Source organism: Amphiprion ocellaris, chromosome 15 (genome assembly GCF_022539595.1).
Source record: "Amphiprion ocellaris isolate individual 3 ecotype Okinawa chromosome 15, ASM2253959v1, whole genome shotgun sequence".
NCBI lineage: Eukaryota > Metazoa > Chordata > Actinopteri > Pomacentridae > Amphiprion > Amphiprion ocellaris.
The window spans coordinates 7488040-7503259 of record NC_072780.1 but is presented as its reverse complement, the minus strand read 5'-3'; the positions used below and the strand labels follow the sequence as shown (position 1 = coordinate 7503259).

The 15220-nt window shown below is 37.6% G+C and overlaps 2 protein-coding genes across 2 annotated transcripts; one reads left to right on the top strand and one right to left on the bottom strand.

The window, feature by feature from the left end:
• On the bottom strand, nucleotides 1-3391 carry rpl30 (ribosomal protein L30). Its single transcript, XM_023290993.2, has 5 exons — nucleotides 3302-3391; nucleotides 3139-3187; nucleotides 2507-2652; nucleotides 1386-1516; nucleotides 1-104 (listed from the first exon to the last, which is right to left on the bottom strand). Exons 2-5 carry the CDS (start codon nucleotides 3157-3159, stop codon nucleotides 52-54), a joined length of 351 nt encoding a protein of 116 aa, XP_023146761.1. The 5' UTR covers nucleotides 3160-3187; nucleotides 3302-3391; the 3' UTR covers nucleotides 1-51.
• A 1327-nt stretch (nucleotides 3392-4718) lies between these two features.
• Nucleotides 4719-15135, top strand: si:dkey-284p5.3 (uncharacterized protein LOC557830 homolog). The gene is made up of 4 exons (XM_055017618.1): nucleotides 4719-5090; nucleotides 8554-8934; nucleotides 13838-13891; nucleotides 14509-15135. Exons 1-4 carry the CDS (start codon nucleotides 5000-5002, stop codon nucleotides 14520-14522), a joined length of 540 nt encoding a protein of 179 aa, XP_054873593.1. The 5' UTR covers nucleotides 4719-4999; the 3' UTR covers nucleotides 14523-15135.
• Nucleotides 15136-15220: the final 85 nt, after the last annotated feature.

The window sequence follows — 15220 nt, the reverse complement described above, 5'->3', positions numbered from 1 at the left end:
TTGTTCTGTTAACACCGACTTTATTTATAACAACGGGGTGGGGGAACAGCTCTACTGGGGCGGCTGCTGCTGATCCGGCATGCTCCTGATGATGTCAGAATCGCCTGAAGAGGAAAAGATGAGCAAAGTCAGTGGATTTAAAGAGCTATTCCCTCATATTCAGCACAAGCACAGACAATTATGTTACATCCAGAAGAGCAAGACTTCTTTAACAGATAAACAGTGCTGACATTAGGAGGATAAATGTTACCAACGGAGCATTCATGAGCTGGCCAGAAAGCACCAGCAGCTCAACTGAGCACCCCGACTGGCATTCATCTAGCGAACCACTAGTCCTGAACTGGACCACTTTGGTGAGCAGGTCCAACAGGCGCAAAAATTCGCACAGAGGACACCAACAGTTAAAATACTATCAGAGTCTCATCAAACCTCAGTCTAAACATAAAGTTTAACAATTTCAGTCATGTAAAATTAGACGCTTGTTGTGTCATTTATTGTAGTGCAATAGGTTCACGTAGAAGATCAGCCTGCTATTAAAAACTGACTGTATGATGCTGATAAATGAATATGTTACATCTACTATTTATGGATGTGCTCATTAGTTCCAGCATGTTCTCAAAGTGCACAAAACAGGACCACAATAGAGGACACAATATTTTCACAGCATACACACACCACAGAATCATTTTTAATGTTTCCATCACATGATTATCCCTCCTGGGATCTGTACCTTGATTTGATATTCATGTTTAATGCCATCATCTTAGTACCAGATAATTAATATGGGTAAAAAGGTGTTTGTTCACTGTTTACTCTGCACCTTCTGCCTGAATACGTTGCAGAAAGACTGGAAACTAACCGAGTTAATCTCATTGAGTGCTTTTAAATCTAAACTGCAAGTTCTTCAGGCTGTTTCCACAACATGCACTTGTTTTTTATAACCTGCTTGTAAATTTATGTAAATTTTTTTAACGTTTTTTTGTTGTTTTAACTGTGTAATTTTAAAACTGTGTTTTGTATTTGCTGCTGCCTGTCATGGCCAGGACTCCCTTGAAAAAGAGGTTCTTAATCTCAACAGGATTTCTCCTGGTTAAACAAAGGTTAAATAAATAATAAATATAGTTGAACAGGTCGTCATTAACAAAACCACAACATTCCATTTGACCTGCTCCCCTATGCTGATGTCCACGTATTAGTTTTGCTATCAGGCAGTAACATGCACATGCTTTTGTCTGAAACATTCATTTAGTCTAATTAATAATTTCCCCCACATCATCATTAAGTCTAAAATCTCTGAAGACCTAAAGAACAGGCTCATTTTTTTGTGGCATCAGATAAGCTTCACCACAAAAAGGAAACTGCCCTAAATCAGCGCAGGTACTCACCAGGGTCAATGATAGCCAGTGTGCACACCCTGTAGTATTTACCACAGGCTGTGCCCAGCTCAATGTTGTTTCCACTGTAGTGGTGGACACCGGTCTTGGCCAGCATAGCATAGTATTCAATCTCAGATTTCCTGGACAGGGAAGAGACAAAGAAAAAATGTGAGTCAAAGCAGCAGGTATTCTATGCAAACACACTAAATTTGATTAAAGATAAGTGACACAAATGAGAACATTCCTAAAAAAGTTGAGTTAATTATTCCAAGAATTTGTCACCAGACAACTTATTATTAAAATAATGATTTCATTTAGTAAAATTAGTTAAGATTTTAAACAATGTCTGAACACACCTACATTACCCTCACAGTTTTAAATGAAGTGAGCTTGAAAAAGTTACATTGAATTGAATTGCTTTGATTTTTACAAAATGTTTTGTGCATCGGGTAAGAGTTAGCTGAATGTCCAAAACAGTCAAATGACAGAGCCTGAAGCTAGTTGCACTTTTCATTCATTGCTCCATTCCAAATATTTTGCCAACCATGTCAGTGTTTGATCAAACTGTGAATTTTACACAAGTTTACTTGTCTATTACTGTTGCTCCAACTTTACTGTTTACTGGAAAACAGCAACGCTAGCACAGCCTGTTAAACTGTCCAGTAATTCTACAGATGACGAGTGACTGCTTTGACCTCAAACTGTTGTTTTTTCAGCTTTATTTTAATAATGGCACTTTCATTAATCAAAGAATTAACCACTGAAATAGTACATAAATACACTGGTCTCATGTAGATAGCGAATCTTTCATTTGTAAATCCTTTGATATCACCCACTGACCCTCAACAACACTGTTAAGCATCTTACATTGTTGACACTTTATTTTAAAGTTTTTTCACATGCAGCTATGACCAGAATGTCTTCTAGATGGTCAATGTGCACAACTGCTTTAACAGTCAACATGTCAACCAGACTAACAGAACAAAGGTATTAACCCTCCAAACACCACCTAGCCCAAAAAGCATCTTACACCTAACTTCCTATACAACTGCTTGGCAACAGCAGCAACTTCACAGTAAAATATCTATTTTTCCATGCTACGATTTAGACTAATTATTATCCTCACACACCTGAGAGCTGGGCAGTTGTTGGCCAGGATAACCAGCTTGGCTTTTCCCTGACGGATCATCTTCTGGGACTGCTTGTAGCCCAGGACGTATTTTCCACTTTTCATCACCAGCTGGAGCCGGGAGTTGATGGACTCCATGGACTTTTTCTGCATCAAACACAGACATCCACACCTAAGTTTAGTCACACCACAAGGGCTACACAGCTCACACACCACCAAATACACTCTAAACGTCTAAGTTACTTTATATTACGACACATCAAAAGGAACGTAGAATGTGAGCACATCTAATGTGTTTAGCTGTATATTTAGGGAAAATGTCAACATTACCAACATTTTCTGTGGTTGCAGTTAGCAAACTAGCATTAGCATCGCTGCTGGTGTTGTACAGTTTTCCGGCTACATAAGTTAGCTAGTCAGACAAACAGCTGGATGAGCATCAGTAAGCAAGACGACGCGTTCCTTATTATTTCTAGAAACAACACTTCAACACAAAACCATCGGTGTCAAGTAGAAACACCGAGTTTAAGAGCAGAGCTACATGCTAGCTAACAGGCCTGACAGCAACACGTCTCCACGTGAAGCGGCCGACAGCAGCAGCGCGTGCACCACGGCCCGGCCTCCGACACTCACCGTCTTCTTTGCGGCCACCATGTTTGCGGTTTAGTCCGTACCGGCCAACCTGCGGGCAGAGGGAAACGAGCACAAGAGTGTCGTTAAACTCTACGTCGTGACAGAATTTATAAATGTTGGAAAAATGTCGTGTTTTATTGAGAAAACTCGGAGCTCGTCTTACTGTGAGTTAACTCCAATATGGCCTCGGAGAGAAAGGAAGTCCCATGGTGCACCGCGCCGCTATCTGTGGTGAACCTGCGCACAAGAGTACTGCGCAGGATAGCGAATCTTAGTGGTTTATTTTCATCTTCTGATACTTTTTCAAAATCATGTTTAATGGCAAAACCCATTGATTACAAACCGTTTCATTTTAGACTGAATTTAGAAATAATTTAAATCTTTAGCATAATTAATTGCATGTAAACTAAACGTGATTTAAATTTAAAAGCAGCCTAAATTTAGTTGTACAATAATGTAAACATACTCTAATGGTAGTAAAAGTATTTCATTAACCCTCACTTTACCAATCTATTAAACATACAACTAATGTTGTACGGTGTAGTCATAACAATATACTACTTTTACAAACAACTATCATCACCATCAATTATTAATATAAACTATTAATTACTAGCAACCAGGAGCTACTTTATTAGGTATTATAATGCTACGTATGCATAATCGTGTAAAAATAGTTAAATGTTCCAGTTGGTCAGGTCGAATATTTACTAAGTTTATTCAATATAGTTTAATCTATAACCAAATCTTTAAAATTGACCTTAAATTTTAGATGTATAATCTTAGCGAAAAGTTAGCACAGATTTGAGGTGATTCTAGAATCCTTTAATTGTCATTATACACACACACACAATGTATAACGAAATTAGCTTATTAAAAGTTATTATTTTAAATTAAAATGAAATTTAAAAATACATATACATGTATTTACACAGATTTTTTTATGTATATTTATTTTACTTATATTTATATATTTATTTATAATATAATAATAATATTAATTTTAATATATTGTTTATATATATATTAATATACTCATAAGATAGATAGATAGATAGATAGATAGATAGATAGATAGATAGATAGATAGATAGATAGATAGATAGATAGATAGATAGATAGATAGATAGATAGATAGATAGATAGATAGATAGATAGATAGATAGATAGATATGAAATTATTAATTTCTATAAATCAATAAATTAATTGACTCTAGTCCACAACATTTCAGAGATTGTGCCAATTTTTCATTCCACAATATTTTTTCACATATATTAGTTGGCTACTTTAACTTTACAAATTTTAGGTTTCCTGCCAAGACTCAAATTATTAATGCAGGACTCAGAGGACTATATTTATAGTGCGCTACTTTTATCTTCCTCTGTCCTTTGGGGCATTTGCTGGGCTATTCTGATTCAGTTCTAATAGAGTCTTTGCTATTTTTTGCTGCGCGCTGCTCAGGGGCACATCGGCAGGAGACCTATTTGTTGGTTTAAGGAGAGCTGCTGGTTCACTTTCCCCGCCCTAAGGAGAGTGACTGAATAATGTATTTTTGTGCCTGCGCCAGCCTCATGGAAACAGCCTAAGTTACAGTGCACAACAAAAGCCCACATTTCACCTGCGTGACTAAGAGTTTAGAAACTTGCCACTACAACACAAGAACCTGAAGCCGGAGGAACCACCGCGATGCGCAATTACGCACAGGGCTAGAGGAATTCTGTGTGTTTTTGTTTCTCCTCCAGGGGTTTCGCATTTCTCCTTTTACAGAGCTGATATATGCACGACGTCATCAGTGCAGCTGCAGCCTGTCCTCACCTGTAAACTCTGAACTCATCCAGTCGTCTGTGCGCACTGGACAGGATGGGATGCTCCACAAGTTCCCAAACTTCAGCGGTAGATACGACTCGACCCAGTGCTAAGCCCGAGGAGAGCAACGGAGCCAGCACTACAGGTGAGTCAACAAAACCTTTACACTTGGGTGTAATATCCTAAAAATGAGATCTGTGAAAAATACAGGCATGTGCTCTAAATGGAAGCAGGTGACATTCATTGCAAGTGGGTAAACAAACAAACAACAATCGAAAATAATACTGTTAAAGTGATATGTTGTCAGAATTTAATTTTAAATAATTCTGTCCTGTTTAAAAACACTTACTATATGTAAAAGCTATTTAAATAATTATTGTATTTCAAGGGATACTATAAATAACACTCGTAACATGTTGGTGGAAAAGGTGTCATGGTGGAAGTTCACTGCTGTCTCCATATAGAGTTGCATCATCCATTTAATTATACTGCAGTGAACACTCTTCTGATAAGGGTGGCACAGTCTAAATGCAAATTTCGCCCAATGCATTTCTCTGGGTACAGTGTCTCGTGTCTTTATTTTTAATGAGCCAGAGCTCCGCAGTGACAGGATGAGAAAGTTTATTGTCATTATTTAACAGTGGTCTCTGGCCCTGTCCTCCCCCGAGGGAGACAGTGGCATGAAAGCAGATTTGGTGACAGTCTACGGTTTCAATAGGAAATGGAGAAGCCACTTTGGACACTCCTTTGTTGTAGTGGGTCAAAGATGGCCCCGGCTCTGGTGCAAACTAGCACACATTTCAAGGTAAAACACCAACACTGGATCCTGTGGTTGTATTTAGCAGCGTGAAGGGAAAAAGGAGTGCGAATGTACTTTTTTACCAAATCTGAATTATGTTTAAATACAGTAACTGGGATTCTCCAGTGCTGCCAGTTTAAGCATTTTTAGACACAACTTAGAGAATGATCTGGTGGAAAGTCTGTAAAAGATTTACCAAATGGGACCACATCTGAGCAATTTTGTCTTTCGCATGCCTTATTAGTGCCAACAAACCATGGAAGCAAATTCATGCCCGTCAGTAAATACATAGAGTGATAGAAGAACTGAGAAACAGCCACTGACTCTGCTAAAGTGTGTTTATACGGATTTTCTGCAGCTGATTATGACCTCTGACCTCCCTGTGGAAAAAGAGAGTTGCTCAAAAAGCATCATGAATGTAATGATTGTATTGTTGTCTGATGATAGCAGAGCTTCACACTCTCTCAGTGGTGTGTTTATGTCATTGTCATTGTCTTAGAGGTCAAATGGAAATTCGTCAGGATGTTTTCTTATTTTTGCATGCATCTTATTCACCTGACCTGATTCCAAGAGACAAGAAGGATTGCGCATATAAACCCAGTGTTTATTCATTTAAAACACACCTAAGCTCAGTTTCCCAGATAGGGATTAAGTCCAGTCCTAAAGATTTTTTTTTTCCTTCAGTGAACGTCTTCACAGAATTTTTCTTTTGGTCAAGACTGAGGCTGAATCCATGTCTGGGAAACTAGCTGCAAGTGTGTCAGATTTGGTTACTCTTTACTGACAGAGTTACAAAACATATTTAAACTAATGTTTAATGTTGTTTTTGTTGCTGTGGTCACTGCTCCCTAATGACTGTTTCAGGGACTACTTTGTTTATTCATTCTGCTTCAAGTAACTTTGAGATTACTGGAGGCTGTGGATCAAGATGTCTGAGATTCATTCAAATAACTAAAATGCAAATTACTCTGAAACAAAGTCTACAAGGAAGCGACTCACCATGAAGATGCAACAACCTGTTTGTAGAGCTGTGAACGCTGCTGTGTGAGGCTGTTTTTTAACAACAGTCCACCTATGTATTAACTCCTAATGGTTCCATTGGTCTGTGAGGTTTATTTGTGCTGTTATTAGACTTTCTGCACAAGGGCAAGTGTTTTTCTGGATATTTTGAGTAAAAACAGTTGATCAAATTCAGGTATTTACACATATTCTTGTTGCCCTTCTGCATTTAAGTGAAAATTGTAGCTTTGTTTAATCCTTTGGTAAAACACCAGAGCTTGACCCATATGTTGGGAGTCTATTACAGACTCTCCCATTCCCAAATCAGAAAAATGTAAACATAGACTTTTATCATTTAAAAAAATATGATTGTGTTTTTGCCCCAAAAACTACAAAGTCAAACATTCACAGTCAAAAATGTAACAACCACAAATACTCAGTCAGTGTTGCTTGGCAACCCAAAACATATTAGTAATGAAGACTGGTTATAGATTAACTTTCACTTTGGTTTTGGATTAAGTCAGCTGTGTTGCCATCATGTGGGCAACACAAAGAGTAAACTAAAGCAAGGAAAACCAAAGAGCACAGTACTGATGTCACTACTATGTTAAATATCTATGATTTCAGTGTAGTTCTTGCTTTCTCATACTGTGTGTGATTGTTTTTGACAGAAAAAAACTGCCGTAGAGTATAATACCACCACCACCATTCCTGGCAGTGGGTTTGGCATTCTTAGAGTAAAAGGCCTCACGTTCTCTCCTCCAAATATATTTTTGCTCATTATGGCCAAATAGCTATGTTTTTCTTTAATTTGACCACACAACTTTCATCATCCAGAATGTACTTTTTGTCAAAACTTTACTTGAACTTTAAGGTGGCATTTCTGGAGAAAGGGCTTTACTCTTGCATGACATCCTCTCAGCCCATGGTTATGTAAAACACACTCGACTGCGGACACTAACTGTGTTCCAGCAGCTTCTTGGGGATTTTTGTGTGACTCTTAACAATCCTGACCAGTTGTCTCTCAGCAACAGGAGATAGTTTGTCTTTACTTCCTGACTGTGGCAGTGGCACAACTATACCATGCACTTGATACTTACAGTTGTTTATACAGATGATTTTGGGATCTGTAGCTGCTATGAAATGGCTTCAAGTGACTTTCTTGACTTGTTCAAGTCAATGATTTGCTTTTTAAGATCTGTGCTCAGCCCCTCAGACTTTCCCACTGTAGTGTTTGTGTGTGACTCTGATGAGTGTCAAATGGCCACTGTTTAAATTGCCTTAGAGGAGTCAGCAGCTGTAGTCAATCATAGTCACTCATAAGATGTAGAGAGGCCATGCCACTAAGAACACATCATCATAGAACATTAGGTGTTGTAGGAGTCATCGTAAACTCAAGACTACCGTGATATACATGGTCTTTACCAGCGTATCTAAAGTTTTATTCAGAATTGTACACATGGAGAAAGCTTTGACCCAAAATATGCTGTCAGTCATGCAGATGTTTTCCTGAGTGTAAATGAAGAAGACCTTCACACTTCACCCTGGTGTCACACTGTGATATAAACGGTCTGTGATTCACATTAGAAATTGTTATTGCAGGACAGTTTACTATTTATAGTGTTTCTCATCTCAAGTTTGTGTTCTCTAATTATTTGATATGATGTAATGTTGTACATCTTTCTTGAGAAACATACTGAAATAGGTGAAAACCTTTTTCAGTGTCAAAGTTAGTAGTTTAGTCATTGTCCACAAACTGCTTAACTGTTGTTTGAATAACTTTCTGTGTTGTTATTTGTGTTCCTAACAGGGACGGCCAATGAGAATGGCAAAGTAGCTGAAGACAGTGAAACTATTCCAGACCAGACACCTGCTGACGGCGGCGATGCTAAACCTAAAGAGGAGCCTGCAGCAGCTGCCACATCTGCAGACAGCACCAATGCAAATCCACCAGCAGCAGCAGCAGCAGCAGCAGCAGTGGAGTCTCAGCCTGCAGATGCCAGTCCAGCTGCAGAAACAGCAGCAGCAGCAGAAACAGCAGCAGCAGCAGAAACAGCAGCAGCAGCAGAAACAGCAGCACCAGCAGAAACAGCAGCAGCACCTGAGGAAACAGCAGCAGCACCAGCAGCAGACAGCACTGCTGAGACAGCAGCGAGCTCCTCAGAGGCTGCCGGTGCAGCTCCAGAGCAAGGTAAGCTGGAGTCAAAAGCAGCACAGAGTGTCTGGATCTAAAAAAGACATTATTTCAAGTATTTTAAATTCAGTTTTACTTCTTCTGAACATCTTCACTGAAACAAGCTCCATGGCGTCTCTTCAAAATGGCTGAGCTGTCAGCTGAACCTTTGGATACAAATGTAAAATATTGCAATTGTGAGTTTTATTCTCCATGCAAATGAACATCTTTTATGCAAATATTTGAGCACAGAGTGACAGCTGACAGCCAGAGTGATGTTTATCAGTCTGACTGCACCTTCACAAAGTTACACAGCAGACAAAGACTGAGCTGGATACCTGTATGTACACGTATGAGCCTTAACAACAATAACTTTTCTTGGGGTTAGAAGATTTCTCTCGTGAAATCTGTGAAAAATGTCACCACAATAGTCTCAAAAGTCTTATGTCCCAGAAAGAAAAGAGGGATCAATGAAGGACAAAATGTACAATTGTTCCAATGATAGCAGTAACCTGAGCAGTGCTCTGCCTCCTGAACATAGGATGCCACAGAGCCCAGGTACATAATGTCCCTTCCATCTTTCCCTAGACCCTCCCCAGTCCCCCTGCAATAACAGTAACCAGGCAGTATCCAACAACACTTTGACTGCAGCTTTTAATGAACACACCGGGGCGGCCACAGCAATGTGTTCCTAAGTCACACCTCTGATTGTTTAGTCTGTCTTAAAAGTCGTGTTTGCTTTACCTGATCAGGTTGCGATGACCTCTAATGAACTATTTTCAGTATTTTCTGGATTTTCTCAATTGTGTGCCTGTTTGGACTCACAGAGACTTTTCACTGAGGTTTGATTGATTGAGCTTTTTCCTAAAGCACCCTCCTGGCAGTGAAAGATGAATGAAGTGTGTGAGTGTACACTCATGCATGAGTAGCCCGTTGATAAATAGCTATTGTTTGTTGAGGCTGCAGCTCTTTAAATGTGACTTTGTGATTTTGCTCTGGTAACAAAAGATGTTTTAGGTGTTCTATTAGCTGTCACTTGTGATTTTTAATCAGCTGACCCACAGTCAACTCCCCATTTCAGCAAGTTTTTAAAAAGTATTATCACTAAACAAAAATGGATGAACAAAAACGGTTGAAAGCCACTGGATGTTACAATGTGTTTGGACAAGACTATCTGGATCCATGTAAAGTTAAAACATGGGAACTAAGCATGTGGCCTTTTTTGTCTCTGGAGAATACTTGCTTCTTCTCCCTGAGTTCTGGTATCAGTGGGATATGTTAAATTGCAAGTTCGTGAGTGCAACACCACGATCTCTGCTCTAAATTCTGTCTGTAAAGTCTGTCAGTGATCGTGTCTCTCTGCACATTTGCCTCTGCAGGCTTATCCAAACATGGAAATGCTCCACAGGGAGCCGCATGGCGCAGAGTAGCATTACATTCACTCCTATCAGTTCACTGCTTCATGATGCAAATGACATGAAGCCAACAGGTTTACGAGGCCGACTCTTCATTTTCCTCTGTATCCCATGCAAAGCATCTGTAATCCAGAGCATTAAGGAGAAACAGACGAGGTGGAAAGGCTGAAACACTTTGCACTTATTGCCAAACATATTATTCCCTCTCTTTCCATGGTCTAAACATGTCTTCAATAAGGATGGAAGCGTTGAAAGTCAGACTTACTAAATTTCCTGCCTGCCTCACTAAACTGTCGATGCACACGCTCACAAATTACATGACATTTCACTTTCAGACTGTAGTCTAACAAATACATTTGCAAAATAACTTTATTTGCTTTAAGCTGTAATTTTTTTAAAAAAAAGGGCAAGTAACTCCGAATTAACAATTTGTGCATAGTAAAAAGAAAAAAGTTGATATTTACTGTATTTTAAGGTTTATTTATCGTAAATTCATTTACATTTTCAATAAATTATCTACACTGAAAATCAAGCCATTTTCTTGTTGTTTAATAGTAAAATTCTAATTTAAAAACATACATTTGCTATTATTAAATGGTAAATCTATGGTGAAAATATGAGACACTTTCTGATATTTAATGATGATTTACACATTAGAAAAACTGCAAAGGTTAAATAAATCCATAAAATAACAGAAACAGAAAAGCAGGCAGCTCATTAGCTGGATTTTGTCTTGTAATTTAAATAATTAAACCTACAGTAATGCAAGAAAAAAACTCATTGAACTCGTCTGTGAGTTAATGGTTTACCCACAGTAACAATAACTCTTAAAAGAATTCCAAACAATTGTTATGTGATAAAACAATATTTTGTTAAACTAACATATATCTGTCAATTATCTGTAAAGAATTGTAGCAAATGGGAACGTTTGTTTATCTCTACTTTGTTCCCAAATTAAGTACAATTTTACATAAAAAATTCACCCATGAATCATGTACTTTAGATCATTTCTGTTAAAAAATACAGTCATGCAATTAATAATACAGTGATCTAAAATAAGTGCATGAATGTACAATTATCTCCAGAATATTCACATAAGTTAGCAACAGAACAATGAGTAGTCTCTTCATTCTGTATCTTGACTTGATCTTGACCCTCTTTGGTGTCCAACTTGACTCATCCTCAGTTCAAACTTGACCACAGCCATGTTTAGAGTCCTAAATATATATATATATATATATATATATTGTGTGTGTGTGTGTGTGTGTGTGTGTGTGTGTGTGTGTGTGTGTGTGTGTGTGTGTGTGTGTGTCTGTGTTGCCAACACTTTGTTGTCACCGTGGTATCACTAAGGTGCAATCTGAGTCCACAGAGAAACCAGAGCATGCCAACACATATAGGGCTTCCACTGGCGACAAACGCTGTCAGGCCGGCTGGGCCTCCATTTCACAGCCAATGGAGAGAGAGGATCAAGTGTCACACAGCAGCTCATCCACCTCTGAGGCGGCTGATTTTAGGATTAGCTCGTTGTAAATAATCTCTTATCACAAATCTCTGAGGGAAAAGTAGAAATGCAACAATTCACTATGTGATGCGTGCTTCCACTGGGTCTTACTGAGATTTCACACCTTGAGATTAAACAGTATTACAGGCTGTTACAGGCGTATTGTCTTAGAATAGAATAGAATAGAATAGAATAGAATAGAATAGAATAGAATAGAATAGAATAGAATAGAATAGAATAGAATAGAATAGCTTCATTGTCATCATACATGGGGGTACATGTACATATGAATGTACATATAAAACCAAACTATACTAAGAATTCCAAAACATGCAAAAGAGGCAAGATATAGTTGGGCTTGGGTGTAGGAAAGTCTATTTCCATCCACACATACACATTCACACAGTAGCAACCACGCAAAACTGAATAAAAAGCACCGTCACAGGGAGTCAAGAGCTGCTGCGTCCATCAAGCAAATTTCTCTTCACCTCATTTGTATTTTGACGTAGGAGACACCAGAGAAAATTTCAAAATCGTACAAGCTCAACTGAAACTATACTGAACAAAAATATAAATGCAGCATGTATTTATTTATTTTTTTTTTTTTTAATCAAATCAGAATTTATCAGAATGGATGACATGAAACTGCTAAGTATGAACTATACTGGAGATTATAAAGCCACACACTGCAATGCTTAGAGTTAATGAGGTTGTTGATGCTGCTTGATGCTGCTGGCTGATGTTAACATAAACTGGACTATATCATTACCTATATCATTACCACCCCAAACCATAAAATTTGCACTGACATTCTTGCACTGCACATCTCTGCACTTTTAAACTTTATTTTTATTTTTTCTGTTAAAAAATTTTGCCACCCTTGTATATATTGTAAATAAAGCTGCTGTAACAATGTAAATTTCCCCTGGAGTGGGGAGAAATAAAGAACTTTATCTTTATCTTATCTTATCTTATCTTATCTTAGATTGTTGTTTGGGGGACAAGATCACATATGACAGAGATGTAAATCCAGAGGTGGTGTTTTATAGTCACTGGTCAAAGCAGTGTCTCTGTACTGGTCACGCTATCTGATCTTTGTTCTTTATTAACCCTCGCGTCATCCTGTGGGTCAAAATTGACCCATTTTAAAGTTTGAAAATGTGGGGGAAAAATATATATTTTCACAGTCAAACTTCTGATTCCCACATTTTCAACATTTTTGGGAAATCTTTGAACATTTTTTGGTGGAAAAAATAAAAATTAAAAATGTTTCTTAAGAACATTCACAAAACAATCAACCAAAATCCAGCAAATTTTGCTGGATTTTGGTTGATTTTTTTGTGAATGTTCTTAAAGAAAATATTACAAGTTTCACAGATATATATGTAATCACTTTAGATATTTTTAGGATTTTTTGGAAGATTTTTACTCATTTTTTGAAAATATTTGTAAGAATTTTCTTGCCAATTTTTTTGTTTGTTTTTTTTTTAAAAATAAAACTTTGAAGGGAAACTTTTAAGGAATTATTGGAAATTTCTTCCTAAAGGTTTTACAAACTTTCAGAAATTTTGGGGATTTTTTTTCAGACAATGAAACAACATTTTTTGGTGCCTGTAAATGAGGACAACAGGAGGGTTAAGTTAATGATTGAGAGATGGTCACATGTTGCACAGCTCAAAATCTTTTTGTGCACAATTGGCCAAACTGAACTCTTTTCTCACCCAAACAATAGAAATTAGGCTTATAAACTTTTTTCGCCAAGTCAAAAAGGAAGACTATTTGCATGCTGCTTTGATATTTTTGTCCAGTCTTTATTATATAACACTGTGGGTAAGTGAGCAAATGTGTCTGGAGAGTAGTTTATGACTTTCATAGTCAAATGCAGAGAGCCGACTGGATACACAGAAATGGAAAACAACGTGCAACAAAAAGCCACAGATCATGTCAACACCCCACAGCTGCTGTTTGCATGTATGATTCTCTGTCGTTTTCTTCCAAACAGATAAAGGAGAGGCCACAGCAACTGATTCAGAGCCCAAAACAGAGGAAGCACCAGGTGAGCAGGGTTGCCATTTCCTCTCATCACACACTGGAAAAAATGCTCCTCTCAAAACAAGAAAAAATAACTTATTTCAAGGAACGTTTACCTTGAAATAAGTGAAAAAATCTGCCAATAGAACAAGTGAAAAATGTCTTGGTAAGATTTCTTGAAATAAGATATGATATTTAGAATATTGAGATCTTAAAATTAGCTGGGAAAACTTATTTTAAGCTATATTTTACCAGGATTGTCAAGCTTAGGTGTCTTATAATAAGCCAGACATGCTTAAAAAAAATAGCAGTTTTTCACTCAAAAATAGATTTTTGCTTTCATGTAACCTCCTAATTTGAGATGTATTGAACTTATTTTGAGTTTTCTTGTAAAATACAACTCAAAACAAGATAATTTAAAGATTGACTTAACACGAAATTTAAGATGCATTGTCCTAAAACAAGTCCCTCCATCTTGCTGAAATGTCACTTGTTAAGTGAATTTATCTTAAATCAAGTGGGATGAGAGATTTTCACTAAAAATAAGACAAATAGACTTGGTAAGATTTTGAGTTTTTACAGTGCATCTCCAAAACAGTATTTGCTTCATCCTAAACATGTGTTCCCTCTTTGTGTTTCCAGCTCCCAGCGAGTGAAGTGCAACACCAGTGACTGCACGGATGAGTTTTGCGTCTCACCTTGTCTGTATGCGTGAGTGAAAGTATGTCTGGGTGTGAAAGACATCGCCTTGTTGCCAAGATGCAGACCCCGTGACAACCGCTTTCAGTCAGGGTCCTCGGTCACCACTGTGCCTTTTATTCCTCTTTCTCGATGGTGAATGGCTGCAATTTCTACTGTACATAGACAGAGTTCTACAGCACTTAGTGGGAGTGTTTATTTTCAGAGGATTTATCTGTTGAAATTTCTATTTATTAACTGTATAGGAATTTATATTCGCTATACTATACTATGTCTTTAACCTGAGAGTCCATAATTCTTTAAAAACCAAAGCCAAAGTATATTTAAGATATAAAATTATATTCTTTTTGGGTAGCTGGCTTTGATTTTCTGACCATATTTGTAATGAAGCTGCTGCAATTAAACTGTATTGAGTCCAGCTGATTTAGAAAATGAATTTCTGATTAGCATGTATGAGGTAAGAGTAAACCTGAGAGCTTTGTCTGGTTTCTGAGGTATCATGACATCTCTCTGGGCAGAAAATCTGTAATAAACTGTCAAAAAATTAAAAAGGCCACCTTAAAAAATAACACGAAATGTATGTCTTGTCTTTGATAACTCAGGATTTAACACAAATGTGGCATCTTAAGGTGAAAAAACACTCAAGTTTTACACC

Excerpts from the sequence above, each read along its gene's own strand:
- si:dkey-284p5.3 (XM_055017618.1), top strand. The coding sequence starts at position 5,000 with ATGGGATGCTCCACAAGTTCCCAAACTTCAGCGGTAGATACGACTCGA. Across the intron at positions 5,091-8,553 it reads CAACGGAGCCAGCACTACAG|GGACGGCCAATGAGAATGGC; the intron begins GTGAGTCAACAA and ends TGTTCCTAACAG. Across the intron at positions 8,935-13,837 it reads CGGTGCAGCTCCAGAGCAAG|ATAAAGGAGAGGCCACAGCA; the intron begins GTAAGCTGGAGT and ends TCTTCCAAACAG.
- rpl30 (XM_023290993.2), bottom strand. The coding sequence starts at position 3,159 with ATGGTGGCCGCAAAGAAGACG. Across the intron at positions 1,517-2,506 it reads AACAACTGCCCAGCTCTCAG|GAAATCTGAGATTGAATACT; the intron begins GTGTGTGAGGAT and ends TTCCCTGTCCAG. Across the intron at positions 105-1,385 it reads ACTGGCTATCATTGACCCTG|GCGATTCTGACATCATCAGG; the intron begins GTGAGTACCTGC and ends TTTCCTCTTCAG.